This window comes from Scatophagus argus, chromosome 17 (genome assembly GCF_020382885.2).
Source record: "Scatophagus argus isolate fScaArg1 chromosome 17, fScaArg1.pri, whole genome shotgun sequence".
NCBI lineage: Eukaryota > Metazoa > Chordata > Actinopteri > Scatophagidae > Scatophagus > Scatophagus argus.
Window position 1 is genome coordinate 6,176,604 of NC_058509.1, and position 17,529 is coordinate 6,194,132.

At 42.6% G+C, this 17,529-nt stretch overlaps 1 protein-coding gene across 3 annotated transcripts in view; it reads right to left on the bottom strand.

Moving 5' to 3' along the window:
- med30 (mediator complex subunit 30) overlaps window positions 1-17,529 on the bottom strand; it is a 36,057-nt gene that overhangs the window by 2,478 nt on the left and 16,050 nt on the right. For 2 of the 3 annotated variants that reach the window (XR_006845860.1, XR_006845859.1), the window contains exon 5: window positions 2,206-2,614. Coding sequence is in view for 1 of the 3 variants with exons in the window: in XM_046417461.1 (XP_046273417.1) it covers window positions 2,519-2,614 (96 nt within the window). In the remaining 2 variants the exon portion in view is untranslated. Of the gene's footprint in view, window positions 1-1,766; window positions 2,615-17,529 lie in introns of those variants that run through there. The other variant, XM_046417461.1, reaches the window with a different exon arrangement.

Here is a 17,529-nt window from a genome sequence, read left to right on the forward strand (position 1 = left end):
TATGGATATGCTGACACAAGGGCTGATGGTTTGTGTTTGCTTGCTTTAGTGTCGTAAACATCACAGTGTAACCCGGCACTTTTCTTTTTTTAAATTCGTTTCATCGTTTGCGACACAGCGTGGACGGACCAGCGCTCAGCCCCTGACCTCTGCCTCTGCTGAATGAGAACACACTCCATTTGTACAGTAATTATAGTCCCTCAATGCTGCATCGCCCTCAGAGATATAATAACCACCTCCTGTATTAGACCACTGAGGAGGGGTTTATTAGTCACTACTCAGAGCATTGATTTTTTTTTTTTTTTCCACTCTGCTGAAAGCCTCCTCGTTGCTTCAGCGCCGCGTCTGTCCTTCTGCGTCTCCCTGAGGACAACAGCCTCATAACACATCACAGATATGACCGCGGCTTGGCTCTGAATTATTTAAAGCTCCCATATCAGACGCAGATTTTCCTCATGAATATCGGTGACCTGACAGCGGTGCCACATGAGTGCGTGAGCACATGTACTCAGATTTTAGCTCATGTTTCACATTTTCTATTGAATGAGGTCCCTGGTGAATTCCTGTTTATGTCTCTTACTCTGTTTTGTTTTTTTTTTTAAGGTGTGAGTACAAATACAAAAACATAAACAGACCAAAAGCTCCCCCTAGTTGAATTATCTGGCCTCCTAAGGACCTTAAAAAGGGTCCATATTTATCTCAGAGGAGGGACCTCGGTAGCTTTTAATTATCGCAGTGACACGTTTTTGGGCCTCGGGGTAAAAGCATTTTATCAACTTCGCTAACCTGTTAGGGGCAGGCAGAGAAGGGATGTTCATTAATGACTATAAGCTGATTAAAATTAAATAAGTGTTTAATGGACCTTGTGCAGCATGTAAGTGCAAACTCTCTCTCTCTCTCTCACTCTCTGCATTAACCAAAGATCCTCGCAGCGACAGCCGGGAAAACGATTTGGATCCACGTCACAACCGATAATTTCTGCAGCAATCAAGCAAACTTTGCTCACTCGTGCTGTGCCTCAGTGGTCAGATTTATTCCCTTCCCAAACACTCGGCGTGAAGTCATGGAAAAACAAGAAGCACTCCTGAAAATCGAGGGGTTTATGTATTTATAAGTTAATTAATTCCTTTATTTGCTGAAAATTACTGATGGCCGACGTTTATAATGTTGGCCAGGCTGAGACTAATATCTGCTGATCTCAGATGTATCAGACGATGACTAATAAGTTAACAAGAGGGTGCAGAAAAGTTGCAGTTTGTTCAATGGAGAGAGTAGATTTTTACACAGTTACAACTCTTAAATTGTTTTTGTTTATTGTTGACTGTTTGTTCATGTTATGTGTTTTGAAATAATTGTAGTCGGCCTGAATGGTTGTCTAATTGTTCTAATCTCTCAAACTTTGATCTGTATGACCGGCGCGAGTCAGGCTTCAGTTCATGTGATTGGGACGAAGCTGACGCCTTGTTTACCTACAGCTCACTAAGATCAACCTTTAGGTAAATAATATCAGGTTTAAGCTCTTAAATCAGCTTTGCTATCATATTCTTATGTTTATGTCCCAGCTGTCTCTCGCACACGTGGATGTTAGCGCTCTTCAGTATTTCCAAGTGTCAGGGAGCCGCAGCGCAACGCGTCATTAACACGTCTACTTTTGGGGCTGAGAGTGTTTTGTATCTTAGATTATCGCTGTCGACTGAACATTGTGATCCTCAGATGGCTGATAAATACGCGTCTGATACACTGACGAACAAAAATCACAACACAAATCAGCACTGACTGCTTTTTTAAAAAATCGCAGCAAGATTTACAGATCAGCAGAGTCCCTAACAAGGCATCGTAAATAACACGTCAGGTCCAATAGAGAGCAGATAACTGATGAGTTTACATCGATTAATATAGAAGGAAAAAAGAATAAAAAAAGACTCATAATTTTGCCACAGTGAATGTCCTTCTTATTAAAGTTTTAAAGGGCATAAAAACTCTTAGGGGTATAAAAACTCTTCACTGTGAAATCAGTAAATAACAGATGTACAGAGTTTAAGGATTAAATAGAATATATCAATGTGTCTCTACAGGCAAAGCCCCTCTACCCAGCTAGTACCTACAAACAGATAAAACATAATATATCAACTGTTGAGATAAAGTCAGTCTTAATGCTGATTGAAATGTATCGAGGTAGACAGAATATTTTCTGCCGTCGCCTACCCCAACGCCACCAGCGGCCTGTCCCCCGGCGCCTCCTCGGCCCTCTCCTGTGGCGTCGAGCCCTTTCGTCTTCATTTGTCTCTTCTTGTTGTTTCGCCTCTCGGGCTGATATTGCCAAAGTCCCCATTTCTTCTGTAAAGTGCAGCTTCAGCCAGTCTGTGGTACCCTGTCACACGTCCAGTTAACAACCACATCTTCTTGTCTATTACTTCTAGTGTGTGTGTGTGTGTGTGTGTGCGTGTGTGTGTGCGCGTGTGTGTGTGTGTGTGTGTGTGTGTGTGTGTGTGTGTGTGTGTGTGCGCGTGTGTGAGGCTCAGCTCCTGACAGCCAGCATGGAGTTGATCTCCCAGATGAGGTTGCGGAGTTGGTCCATTATCTGCTTCAGCTGCTGGTTCTTCTGCTTGAGTTTCTGCAAGAAAAAAAAAAGACAACACAAAATTAAAAAAAAAAAAAAAAACAAACAAACAAAAAAAAAAATTGAAATAAACAAAACAAAATTTAGAAGAAAAAAAAAAGGCAAATGAAACCTTTATGTCTGCTGAAACAATTAAACTACAAAAGATTAAAAGGTCCAACAACTGACAAAACACACAACAAAGCAATTACGATTTCGGCAGGAAACAAATCATCCAGGGCTTACAGGATACAGGATATTAAAGTTGCACACAGCTCTGGTTTTCAAAAGTCCCATGGAGGCGGATTTGGGCTGCTACACCGTACTGCCAAAACAAGTGTTTCCCATCAGCACTTCTTAAGCATCCTGCTATCCACACAGCGTAGGCTTCACACTTCCCATACCACTGTGAGTCCTTGTAAAATATAATTTACTTCAGCGTATTACTGAGGAGGAACTGGTTCCAGATGCAGTCTCCTTCCTAATGACTCGGCTGTTTTGCTGCTGCCATGAGAAAATGAACTTGGAGGTTTCGCCCCGCAGGACGTCCTGCGAGAAACAAGTTTTCCCATCTTCAAATGTAGCATCGATTCAAGTTATTCCTTAAAAACAATCCAAGCAAGAGATGAAATATTTGTTGCAGTCGAGCAAAATCCAATTACAATTTTATTTTATTTTTTTACAATTAAGTTTTTTTGCTTTGAAAATGGAGACTGATGATTCTTAGGTAAACGTCCAAAAAAACAAATACATACATCCAAAATTTCTATTGTCAACAAGCGATAAATGAGAAAATACCAAAAGCTACAATGATCTCATCCACTAACGAGTGCCTTCTGGGTAGCTGATGAAGCCACTGTTGCTCTGTAGTTTATTCGGAGGACCATAAATACTCGCTCAAACACCAAATCTGCCTCCAACAGATTCCCGATTTATTCCTGTCTGAGCAACATCTGCTAAAACCTACGCTGCCCAGCTGTTTTAGGACATTTCTGAGCCTTTTTCAGACTAAGTGTCTGCAGCCGCACTTGCAGCCCTGCGAGGCTGCGCTTAGCAGGAATTCATACCGAAAACGGGCCTAAAATCACGGCACAGGGGGGAGGATGTGCTGCTTTTGGTATCGATTAGACCTGAAATATGATCCAGGAAGTCTAGTGAGAGTAACAAAATAGTGCATGTAAAGGATTAAAGACCCGCCCACACACACATGAAAATATGCGCCTGACATGGGTTTTGCATGAAAACATAAATAAATTTACCACATTAAAATACCCACAGCGGCACCTTATTCCTTCTCTCTCATTAAAAACTCCTGAACATGTGACTGTACAAAATATTTTTCATTTCACAAGTTTAACTGTCGGACATAAAGTGGTTGTTTGGGCCAACATGGTGGACAGACAAGCGGGTGAGCGGCGGCGCAGAGATGTGCTAACTACTGCTCGCTTTGTTGTTTTCATGGCTTTTCTTGACAACAAGAAAAATACAGAACAACACCTGCCTTATCTTTTAACGCTTTGCTCAGAGTTTGCAAAGAATGGGGATTGATAAAAGTTTGAAAGCCACATTTAACTTGAGGTATTTCTCGCTCCAGCATATAATACATAAAATGTTCCCACCTGCCCACTGGCCTCTCCCCTAATACAGAGTGCTTCAGTTATTTTCATCAAATGCTGGCCTCTTCTAATCTCTGAACAAACACATCTGGCCTGCTGTAGGTGGGGGTGGGGTGGTGGGGGTGTACAGGTACATCACAGCGGAGCAAACAACCCGTTAAGTCACTGAGGGTTTTGTCTGCTGATTGCCTCCGAATGCTCTAACAAGATCTCCGAGTCAACAGCTGCCGAGGACTGAAGCACCTCATTGCAGAAGCTCTACACATAAACAAATAATGACTCCCGAGCTGCTGCTGAAGACAGAGAGAGAGACAGGATGCCAAATATGTGCCATCTTTGAACAAGCAACTCCGGCAAAGCATCTACATTTGAAGGTTTGGGCAAATTTAGCAACAGCAGTACATCACAGCTACTTCCTCGGCTGCTTTTCTTCTGATAGATAGCCAGAGAGACAGAGAGAGAGAGAGAGAGAGAGCTACTGTATCTGCAGTGCAGTGAAATCTATTAAGATTAAATCCATCTCACTGTCTCGGTAACACTCCTTTAGCCATGACTAATTACCAACCATTTTTGCTGCGCAGATAACACCTTGAGCAATCGATTTCACACAGCCCTCTTAATATCAACTGTTTAGCTGATTGTCCTTGAAGATATTCCAGAGTGGAACATTTGGAAGCCTTCCAGTCTCCCTCACTCTTTTCTCTCTCCTCTTTCTTCCACTTTGTACCTCGGCCTCTTTCGCTTTTATTCTGTGTGTGTGTGTGCGTGTGTGTGGATGTGGTTGTATTACATGGGACGGGCCTCATTACTCTGACGAGCAAGTGTTGAAATAACGTGGGTCATCTACTCGGCGCTAATGAGACGATAACCACAAGCAATTTTGTAATTTCAGTGTTTTTTTTGGAACAATGAATACAACACTGTTCCTCTACTGCTAAACAGCTGAGAAGCTTACAAGAAGAGCTCAGTCACAGATATATTTTTCCTCTCTGTGTTCAAACATAAACAGGGAAATTTGCCTGTTTGCTACTTTAGAAAAAAAATAAAATTAAAAAACTAAAAATTTACTCTGCTTTCTTTGAAACCAAACAGGAAATTCCATGTTTTCTACAAGGCTATGGAGGCAGCGGAGCCTTCACGGCACATTCAATATGAAAGGCTCGCTGGCATATCTTGATATATGAATAACAAGACTGCTATTATCACAGAAACGATTCTGCAACCTCAGGGAGACATTATTCCATTCATAACCTCATAATTAGCGTAGCTCTAATCCTTCACACCTATAAAGCGATGTTTGGAAGAGGGTATACTACAGAGAGCAAACCGGAGGAAGAGAGCTCCCTCTCAGTGCAAAACCTTCACACACGCACATACGCACGCACACACACACACCTCTACAGGAATCCAGCGGATGCACTTCCTCATTTCTCGGCCTGCCACTCAACGGCCAGGCCCCACAATAATGTTTTGATGCCTTTTCAATCCGCAGTAGGCCTCCTCTGACACGCTCTGACACCGCATCAGCCGCGGCAGGGCGGCCAGTCAACAACTCATGAAAGTAAACAAGGAAGCGCTGTCTGAGCTCCTGTCTCCGAAGGCCTCCTGCGGACTGGCAGACTGCCTTCCTGCTTCATATAACCTGGAAATGCTGGCAGGCGTCGGAGGGCTGGCGGAGGAAAGAGTGGAAAAGCACAGTGACCCGAAATGGAAATGGAGATCGGCACGTACAGAGGAGATACAGAGGGAGGAAATGTGTGTGTGTGTGTGTGTGTGTGTGTGTGTGTGTGTGGGCGCAAGCATGCAACTTTGGAAGTGTTTATGCTCTGATGTGCGTGTGTGTGTGTGTGTGAACATCAACATGGGAGAGTGAGGGTGTGGCTGCACATTATAATAACCTTATTTTTTTAGTGAGTGAGTGAGTGTGTGTGTGTGTGTGTTAGGGATGTACTAATTCAATCCAGTGGATGAGTATCAGTGCCTATACTGACCTCATTAAGCAGAACAGGTATTGGAAAACAGTGACCAGTTTGCTCCGTTCAATTTTCTGCAGTGAGCTGAGTGTTACTGCTGATTAAGGTTGTAACTAATAACAATTTTCACAATGCATTAATCAGTCAATTATTTTTTACAAATAATCAGTCTATAAAATATTGTAAAAGAGTGAAAAAAATTGTTTCAGATTCACTCTTACTGCTGATGTGTTGCCATTTCCTGCATGCGGTTCATGATATATGCATTTTAATGTGAAGGCAGCTGAAGGCGTGTCGTGGCTGTGAAACTGGAAGCTCTGACACGCTGATTCCATAGGTTTTTTCTCAAAGTATTTTCCAAAGCGTCTTTTCACTGGTAGTTCATTTGAAACATTGCATGAACTATTTTATTGGATGCTGACTTGACCTTACAACCTTATGTTAACTTAAAATTAAAATTATGTTAATCCATCCCAAACAGAGAGTACAGAGTACAGAGTGTGTGTGTGTGTGTCTGTAATCAGAGAAGGTCATGTAAATTAACACCGTCCAACCACAGGAAGCTCTCAGGTGCACTTACAGCACATCTGGGCAGAGGACAAGCCGGGGTGAGGTCTGTTTTTCAGACACAGTCCAGCTGAAATTAAAGCAGGTCTTGTAAACAAACGTCACACCAACTCACGAGTCGGTCATTGGACAGAGTTTTGGCAACCTGTCATCTCAGGAGATTAAACATTGTGGTTGGGGGGGGGGGGGGGGGGGGGCGTTAGGGTCAAAAACAAATCCGATTCCACTCCCTGTAACTTCAGATAAGCCTGATGGACATGACAGAGTAGCTGTCTTTACTGCAAAAAAGGAAAAAAGTTGCTTATGAACTCGGTCTAACTGGAGTCGTAATGCAGTCTGACCTAGAAGTGTTTGTCTGTTTTTAAGCTTGTGAAGCTGCGGGTTATCAGACGTCATCATTCTCAGTTCATGTAAAAGAAGAACATTAGCGTCATTAGCATCTGCAGCTTTCGACCTGACAGCATCTGCTTCTTTCTCCATCATCAACCTCAAGGCGACCGGACGATTAGTTTGAATCGCCGTGATAAGATAAACACAGATTTTACAAAGATAGTGCGTTCACGTTTGGGGAAAGGATTAGAAGTGGAGGACAGCAACTCCATCATTAGCTTAAGCCTGTAAAAACAGAACAACAGGAAAACAGATGGAGGACTCTTGGCCATCAGGACAGATTAAGCACTGTTACTCCATCTCCTCCACCCTTCCCTGTCTGCCTCCCTCAGATTCCCCTTAACACGCTCCCGTTCTCCCTTTTCGTTCAAATCAGATCAAAGAAGTTGTCCTCACTACAAGGGTGAAAGTCTGTAGTTAAAGGGAGGAGGAAAAAAAAAAGGATGAATTTTTCATTGAACTCGCTTCGTTAAAATTCTGCTCCACTGAAACACTGAAGCCACAAGAGAAGCCCGAACTACAGCATCTCTGTGTGTCGTGTCAAGGCAGATCCTGGCCCAGGCCACCAACAGACATTCCCTGAACTGAAATCCATTAGTCACACACTAACATCATAGGCTCGCCGGAGATTGCTTTAAATTAAAAGTGAATGGATTTTTTGCAACTTCGCTACATCACTGCTCGACAGTGACAAATCGGATGCAACATCTCAACAAAACAACGTAATCTGTAAACATTGGGATTTGTCAAATGTAGGCCATCGAACAAAGGGGCGTCTCTGAGCTTATCAAGCTTGATAATTGGCATTTCTATATTAATTAATTCTGTTGCATTATCTCCAGCATTAAAGCTGATTGGGGAGTGTTTTCTTTTTTGATGCATTAAACATTTACAGAAAAATCAAGCTAATCTTGTAATTTGATTATCATATGAATAAAAAGAGGCATTAATCTGCTTTTTAGCCGTTTAACCCGTTTTCATTTATGATTAAAAAACACGACCGCCACGCTCTTCGAGCACATTAAGAACACCAGCGTTGCTTTTTGATGAGGGGCTTGGAGATAATGGCGAGGAAGAAACAACTTGGATTAAGATGACACACACACACACACACACAAGCAGGAGGAGAGACGGGGAATACAGGAAGTGGAGCGAAAACGTGCCTTCACTCAGGATTCCTCCTGCTAATCCGCTCTGTCGCTGGCGACTGAAATCACAGCTTTGACTCCAACGGATCTGGCTGGGAATTACAAGTGTAAGTGTCTGTGGGCGAGGAGGAGGGATTAGGGAGAGGAGAGGAGATGGATGAGGAAGAGGGGAGAAAGCAAGATGTAAGCAAGGAGAGGAGAGGAGGAAATGAGATGGGTGAGAGGAGAGGAAATGGGGGAGAAAGAAGAGGGGAGATGAGATGAATGAGAAAGAAGATGAGAAGAGGTGAAGGAGAGAGGAACTAAGACAGAGGAACAACAAGCAAGAGAAAGAGGAGATAAAGCAGACGAGAAAAAGGGATGAGGAGAAAAAGAGGAAGAACAGATGGAGGAAAAGGGGGGGTGGAGTAGAGTAGGGACGGGTTCCAGTCCAGTTCCAATTCCTTTAACTCCTTATGGAATACTTCATCCACAATCTCTCCTACATCATCTAACCTTAAGGACATTAACTAGATTGATTACCTTAAATATTGTAGATAACCTTCAGCAAAGTTAATGAAACAACTGCCAAATGCATGAAGGGAACAACAAGTCCCGTGTTTAAATATTTTTATCTAATGTCTTTCATATTACAGTGAGGACTTTATGCCATCTTGAGAAAGAAAGGTGCTCTGCCTCAGCTGCCCACCAGATTCACATTCTGTGACCTGCAGCAGTGCAACAACATTTCAACCCTCAGGTAACATTCATGCATCCAGCTAGTTGGTATTTACTGAGTCATGAAGTCGTTTTCCAGTTTCCCACGGCATTGGTTTTACTTTAGCTTCTACGGCTTCTACAGCTGTAACACAGCAGCCAAAGCGAGGAGCCAAACCAGATGTCCCTCGCAGCACACGGAAAAAAATGAACCAGGAAGGGGTTAATTAATGTCAGCGAGCAGTGGTGAAATACATGATGAAAGCCCTGCACGCTTTCAGCACAGTACAATCTCTGACATAGCTCTTACACTGAGACACACAACACTGTTACCAAAGAAAGCACTGAAAAACATTTGTGAAAAGATGTGATTTGGATTTAATTAGAGGCTATGAACCTCTCCATAGGAGAGGACTGCATGTTCTGGATCACACCTGTGTATCTACTATATGATCACCACGCCAGAGATAAGGCGGATTTGAAACCTTCATCACCACACACTCTAAAAACAAAACTGCCTTGCATTACTGCCAACCATAACCTCTTGATGTCCTCAGACAGTGAGTGGGCGTCTTAGCAGAAACTTAAGTCAAATTTAATTAAGTTCTTTGGTTTCTAATGAGTGTGACAAAAATTTGGAAAGGCGTCTCAGCTATGTGAAAAAGGTGCTTCTTCAGAAACCAGCGATCCAATAAATTATGCTAAAATGAAAAATGTCGTCAAGGAAACGCAACTCCTCATTAGTCAGAAGAATGAGGACAAACCAAACACAAGGGGCCAACATTTTTAGTCAAGAGCAAATCTGGAGTCGGCGAGTCCATACTCGGTGAACTCGTGGCCTAGTCCTTAAAAGCCACATACCACTCTGAATGAGGATCAAACCATCAGTCCCTTGGACATTTTTTAAAAAATATTTTACATTTCTTGAAAACTGTTCTGGAGTACACACTGATTAAAGTTTATAGGAGCAGATCCATCATCGCTAACGGATTCAAGATCTGTCACAGAATTGTGGTGCTGTGTAGCTGACAGCTGAGTGGGCTGACAGAAAGACCAGCAGTGATAACAAGACCAAAGAAAAGTGGGACTGCTTAAAAATAATGAGCGTGTGTGGGGGTGCCTTCATGAACCTCATCACAGTTCAACAGAATTTCATCTGTTAAATTGAAGCTAAACACTCAGATCCATCAATCTCCAGACAAATACTATTACAGCTACACCAACAGAAATCACTAATTGTCCTCCAGCAGATTCACAACACTGTCTTAGTGCCTCTTGATGAGCGTCTTTGGACCAATTCTTAACCTTCATACACAAAAGTCTAAACATGATGTTTTGTAACAGACAAGGCCTAAAATTCCACTTTCTTGAAGGCAGCAGCAGATGTGCGTCATCATCAAGTACAGACACATTAAAATAAATTCCATCACTAGTTCTGCTTATCATTTCAATCCTGACAAACACACATTACATAGGCTAAAGTATCCAGACACTCCTCTTTATGTTTCTCAGGGGTTGGGCTCGGCCCCTGACTTCTATCTTAATGCTTCAGCACACCAAGACATTTTGGACAATGCTATGCTTTCAACTTTGTGGAAACAGTTTGTTGAAGGCCCTTTTCTATTCCAGCATGACTGTGCCCCAGTGCACAAAGCAAAGCTCCATAAAGACATGGTTGGATGAGTTTGGTGTGGAAGAACTTGACTGGCCCACACAGAGTCCTGACCTCAACCCCATCCAACACCTTTGGGAAGAACTGGAACAGAGATTGTTAGCCAGGCCTTTTGGTCCAACATCAGTGTGTCACCTCACAAATGCTCTACTGCATGAATGAGCAAAAAATTCCCACAGAAACACTCCAACGTGTTGTGGGAAGCCTTCACAGAAGAGTGGAAGCTGTTAGAGCTGCAAAGCTGTCTGTGTATTTAGAATGTAATGCCATCAGTCCCTGTTGGTGTAATGATCATGTGTCCCAATACTTCTGCTTATCAAATTTTTTTGGAAGATGACATTTTTACATTGCGTCACCTACTTTTTTTTGTCTGTGAGAGTGCATTTTTTTAATGTGATGGCAATGAGGATGTCAGCCACCTGCACCTGACAAAACAACCTGAAGCGCCTCAATTTAACTCTCACAACTGTCATTTATATTTTCGTCTTACATGATTATTTCCACAGGGACTTGTTTCTGTACGTCCTGTCCGGAGACTTTCCTGATAACTGGGGAGAGCTGACAGAATTTTCATGACACGCCCCCACCAGGAACAACAAATCCAGTCCAGCGGTGTATGTCAGTATAGACGGGAGTCAATGCTGCAACTTCATCAAACTCAATATCTGCTGCTGTTCATTTTAAACGAATAAATGTGATTTAAATGGCCAGTGCTCCCAGACTGCACTCAAGCAAAACACTAGGGCTTGTGTGCTAAAATTGTTTTCTAGCAAAGTGAAATGTCACTTTGGTTGAAAACACACTGCCCACTCTGAGGAATCCTGTTAAAAGCACAAGTGAGTTGGGGGTAAGTAAGCTGCTTACTGCTCTGTGCCCTGCCTGGGGAACCCTGTGACGCTAAGTGGGCCCTGGTTTACCATCTGACGGTATACCCACAGGGAGCTGGGCCAAGCAGCTTTAATTTGCCTGACATCACTTAAAAAAGCCTTAATTGACATTATAAACTTTATGGCTTTTTCTCAATGGGAAGGTTTAAGTGCCAGTGTGTTCTGTGTTTAGCATGGGCTTTCCCAGGGGAATGAAGCCCTTTAAAGGGATTCTGAAGGCAGATAAAAGCCCTCTCTTCCCAGGGTGGCAGAAATACAATAGCTATGTTGTCATCCTTGCATACACCTACCGACGGGGTTCTTCCAATACGTCCTCAGCGTTGAAGTGGAAAGCCTGCTGTGTCAGCCGACTGTTGCAAAACGGCTGCAATCGATTTAGCCTTTTAGAGGTATCTGAGGCTAGGCGCCCCCACGCTCTCCCCTAAGCACTTGAGTTTTAGCCAGGTAGCCCCATCGATTGTGCTTTCCTTTGTGATTTGGTTCCCAGTGATAATAAATGAGGGGCAAGAAGGTTGGAGTGCTGTTGCTTTAAAACTAGTGATGGGCAGCCATGCAAGTGACCTAAGCATCAGCAAAATTGCGCATCAGTACAAAAAAGTCCAGCTTAATACAGTTATGTTTACTAGGTAGGGCATTACATATTAAAAATGTCTATTTCATTGTAGAAGTCACACAAATTACAGTAATTACCTTTTTTTGCATTCGGTAAGCTGTTGTGGCTGAGTGCATATCTAAGTTCATACTTAGTTCAGGAGAGCAAATGGGTTAATTTGTACACAGCAGCAGATTAGCTACAGCAGCTTGAGGACTGATAAGGAGAAAGGAAATCAAATCTCAACCTCCTGGGATTCAAAATGGTTTGACTGCATATTAATCGGGTATAGCACAACGAATGTGATTTTTGAGGTCCAAACCATAGCAATTCATCTATGACGACAAAACATCTGCCAATATTCCATTTTCACATAAACATTTTCCTCCATTTCAACACAACAAATTAGTACATTTTTTTGCAATGACCTTGCTGGCACAAATGTACAGAGGTAGGCTACAGTAAAGTTAAACTATAAACTTTACAATCAAAGATGACAGGGAGAGAAAGTGACATAATAGTAAATGTAAATGCGACCCAGAGCAGATATCTTTAACACTTAATATACAGAAAATTAAGTGCAAGGAAATGACAGAAAAACAGACTCTTCCACTGAGGACTAAAAAGGACATTCAGAAATGAATTCTCTCTGCTGCTCACAACTACTGTAAATCCTTTTTCTTTTTTTTGCAAAACATCTTCGTTTGTTACAATTAAAAAGCAAAAATTAAAAATGCAGTCATATTACAATTTCAAATACAGACCAATCAGCCAAAACACTAACACCACTGACCGGTGAAGTGAATAACACCAATCATCTGTTCTACAGGCTAACCTTGGGTCCTGGCAATCATGTGGATGTTCTCTGACACACACCACCCACCTTAACAGCTACAGCCTCCCCACAGCTGGACAATGTGCCCCATCACATTTCAAAAGATAGATAGGATGAGATGAGATGTTTACTGTCACTGTACAGTCACCTATACAAAGAAATTGAAAGGAATGTCTACTTACTTAAAGGGAATGTGTCAAGGACCACAACAACTGCCTGCAGACTCCCCAGATCCCAACCTGATTGAGACTCTGTGGTATGCACTGGAATAAGTCAAGTCCACCCTCCCGCCAGGTGGCGTGTCCAACCTGCAGGCTCAACCATCAATGCACAGGACCCAAAGGATTCCACATCACAATGCTGGAGACCACAAAATACCTCCAGAGGTCCTGTGTCGCTTCCCCTGACAGGTCAGAGCAGTTTTGGTAGCCCAAAGGGGACCCACAAAATATCAAGCAGGTGGCTTTAATGTTGTGGCTGATCATTGTATCATTGTATCATATGTCGGCCAATAAGATCAGCCTTGAGATATATCAGTCCGGCTCCAGTTCAGGTTCAACTCTACATCACTCAGCTTTATACAGAGCCAAACCGCTGATGCTTCCTACTCACTCTGTTTAATTACAGGCCTTTCCTTACTGACATCTGTGCTCCTAACTAACTAGCTTATGACAGGGACTAAAGATGACAGCAGAGCTCAGCCTCAGAGTAGCTGCAGAGATTGCTTGGAGGGCTGATCTGTAGACTGGAGCAGACGACGGGGGAGCATTGTGAGCGAGCACATATTTGTCTCTCTATGTGTTTGCATGTACTTTAGGCATGATCTGTGCACACTTGCACACGTGAGCACTGAGAGCACGAAGCCAGCACTTGCAGAGTGATACCCCGCCGTCTCAATCTCAGAGCAGACAGGACGTCTTTCTTTCATCTCTCTCAGATGTCTGTCAGGAGCTTAAATCATCTGAGGCCAAGATGAACACCTCCTCTCACACTCTGAGTAAACATGATACTTCAAGGGTTTTTAATTGGGCAGCGGAGGGTTCCTACGAGGTTGAAAAAACCTTTGATTTAAATCTTCTTCAGGTGCCAACAACAGCTCTTCAGACGTCAAAAGCATCTTGTGACTCAGTGATGTGTTAAATTGGTACAATCACTCACACACACTTAAAACCAGCTCCCCTATGGCACTTCTCCAACCAAAGTAATATTGGCTCTAATTACCTCTATCGTTTTAAGACTGAAGGCAGCGGTGGAGGGAGGGAAGGCGAGGAAAAAGAGACAGACAAGCAGATTTCTGGAAAGATAAAAGAGAGTTCATTCCAATTTAAAGCAACCAATCCACTCGCAGGAGATGTTGCTAACCGAGTGCACAGAGAACAAGCGTCTTACTTGTCCTTCGCCCTCGTGAATGGATTCTTCACATTCGCACAAAGAAGTTTCTTAAGTTCAAATGTAAATATTTCTGCCAGGACCTGAGCAAGCAGCTTACCTACATAAAAAAGGAGAATGAAAAGTGTTGACAGGTGTGATGGGGGAAAAAAACAAAATAAAAAAACAGCAGGCTTTCAGGCGACATAATACACCCTTTGGCAGCCACAGCGCAGATCCTTAATCAGCTCTTGACAACAAATTATGACCACAGCTAAACCTGGAAACAAATGCACAGAACATTAACAGCACAGCAAGAGACTTGCTGCAGTTTATTCTTTACTTTTCATGTCACAGTTCTGATATTAGATGAAATATTTTGCTCAATGCTGATTGCTAAACCCATACGACTTGATCCTAGCACCGAAACTCCTGCCTATAACCCACCATGTAGATGACCAAACGAATACCTGTTGGTTACTTCAATCAGCCAGTCCCATGTCATCCTAGTATGAGCTCTGTCACGAATTTTAAAAACAAGAAAATCAACCTTGAACAACAGTTGGGGCAATCGTTTCTGTTTTCATATCATCCAGCTGTGGTTATCCAAGATCGATCCCAGTCACCAGGAGCGACTTTGGCTTACGAAACCAGCCCTCTCACTAATGTATAAAACTATAAACCAGCACAAAAATGATGACTATCAATAGCACAGACAATATACTGTCCCTGAAATAATTGTGACAAACAACATTATTGTCATTTCAAGACCATTTTATGTCACTGATAGAATGATATATAAATAGCATAATAATGCTATCAGAAAGTAGACACTTTCAAAGTACAATGAATATCTATTCTTTGTCCTTTGGTTTTAGGCTGACATTTTTTTTTCTGCACCAGAGCTGAGTGTGGCAGAACTGCAGACGAAAAGATGGCATTGTTTTCACTGGACTAACTAAGTGCTACTAACCAAGTCATAAGGCGTGTGGCTTTGCAACAAGCTTGTTAAAACCACCATGTGTTCTGGTGAGAATCATCTAATTTTAACAAAACTGTGTTTACTTTCACTGAAAACTCCACAGGACACATTTAAATTGGAAACAGTTCCTTGGCTGAGCGCCACTGCAGATTCATGCAGTGCTGAGCGTCTATCTCTGCACCAGTGGAGGTGGTGCATCCCCTGGATAAGACCTGGAGAGGAGCCAGAGACCCTGACCTCCACAGAGACTTGGATTCCAGATTGTGTTAGGAAGCGAGGAGGAAGACGGGGTATGTTTCAGGGACTGCGCAGTCCCACCACTCCTACATAAACTACCACTGCAACCTCAGTATATTTCAGCCATTCAGCCACATAGGATCAATAGGACGGGTCATAAACAACATTTGTCCAAAGGTCAGAATTCAGCAGACAGCAAGAGGGCTGGAGACAATAATAATAATAATAATAATATACATATAATACATATATAATATATATATGACACAATTTCCTCAATTTGTACGACTGACCAAAACTCAAGGACACTCACTTTAGTCTAACACAAAATAAAGAAAACCAGAAGATTCTCACATTTCAGAAGCCAGAATGAGTGAAAGATTGACATTTTTGCTTGAAAAACGATCAAAAAGAATTATCAGAAAAGTTTTTCTTTCCCATAAATAGGCTGATTAACAACTATTTCTTGCAGCTCCAAACACTATTATTACCACTACAAATATTATTTTGTAAATGTGAAAAATAAACCTCTGAATCTTAAATCCTTTCAGAAATGTACAAAATTAAGAAGAGCTCTAAAGTAAATTTTCTTCCTTTGTTGTCGTTTATGTTCCCAGTGGGTGCCTGGTGACCTGAGAGTTTTCTATTTAAAGGCTCTTTTAAAGCTAAATTAAAAACATCTCTCTTTGCTGGAACCTTTGGTCATTTTTACGTGAACTTACCCGTGTTGGTTTGTAAACAATTCTGCCTCCTACATTTCTTTCCTGCTTTAAAGCAGTCTCAGAGGAATCAGAAAAATATAAAGCTTACCTTGATGTGTGTCTTTTACTTACGTTACACAAGTGACCTACCTACACCACACCTGGCAAATTATGTGCACAATAGGGTCTAAGTACAAATAAAAAGGCTCTCCACTTCCATCCTGCCCTCCTTTCATGTAAACAACAGTCCTAGCCACCATGGCGCAGCCAGACAATAGTTTTACAAAACTCTGCTGCTCTAATTGCTTACATAGCCCTTAAACACTGTAACATAAAGCAGAAATAATTGGGGTTGCACTTGACACTAAATACAACAAAATGCCAGGAAAAAAACTTACTCTCCAAAAAAGAAAATCAGTTCTGATTCCTCCTCCGCAACAGCTTTACAGCTACACTGCTCCTCTGACCCCAGCAAAACAATTAAAAAGCCCTTGGCATCCACAGAGCCTCTAATGGGCCACATATGAGGCTGCTAATAAGACAGAGGTACAGGAACCTGCTGTGCACAGCCTACTAATTCTGGAGCTTGAACATGGAAGTGGAGGACGGGAAAGGAACGATGGAGGGATGGAAGAAAGAGGAAAAGGGTATAATAATGAGGAAAGAAAGGAGCACAGTAAGGGTGTAACAACAAACTGAGAAAAGAGAATGAGAGAGGAGGAGGGAGACAGGGAATCAGACAGAGAGAGGGAGAGAAAGCATCTGCCTACCAAGCTGCATCCCTCTCTCACGGTCTTATTACAGTTAGGAGGTCGCGTTTGTTTATCATCAGGCCTCTGCAGACTCCCCGCCCGCTCTTCAGATAAAACTAACCGCCAGTGCCACTGGAATTCATTATACACACCGAGCCGGCAGCTAGATGGCACACAGGTCTGGAGAGGAGCGAAGAGCAAAGTCAGACAGTGGATGGCTTTTCTATTTAAAATTACAAACATCTCCCCCCGCTTTTAATTTCTCCCTTTCTCATTTGTATAAAGAGGACAGACGCAGTAATTAACAGAGTATTAAAAGAGCAAGGCAGTGTGCAGTGTGAGAGGATAAGGTGGTGGAGGAGGGTGAGGAGGGGGGCGGGGCATGGGGGAGAGAGGAGGCAGCAGCAGCAGCGTAGGAGAGATAGTAACTAAAAGCGGGGAGAGAAAGAGAGGAGCTGTGGAGAATTAATAACAGGCCAGATCTCTCCAAGGCCTCCTTAATGGGCTGTGACAG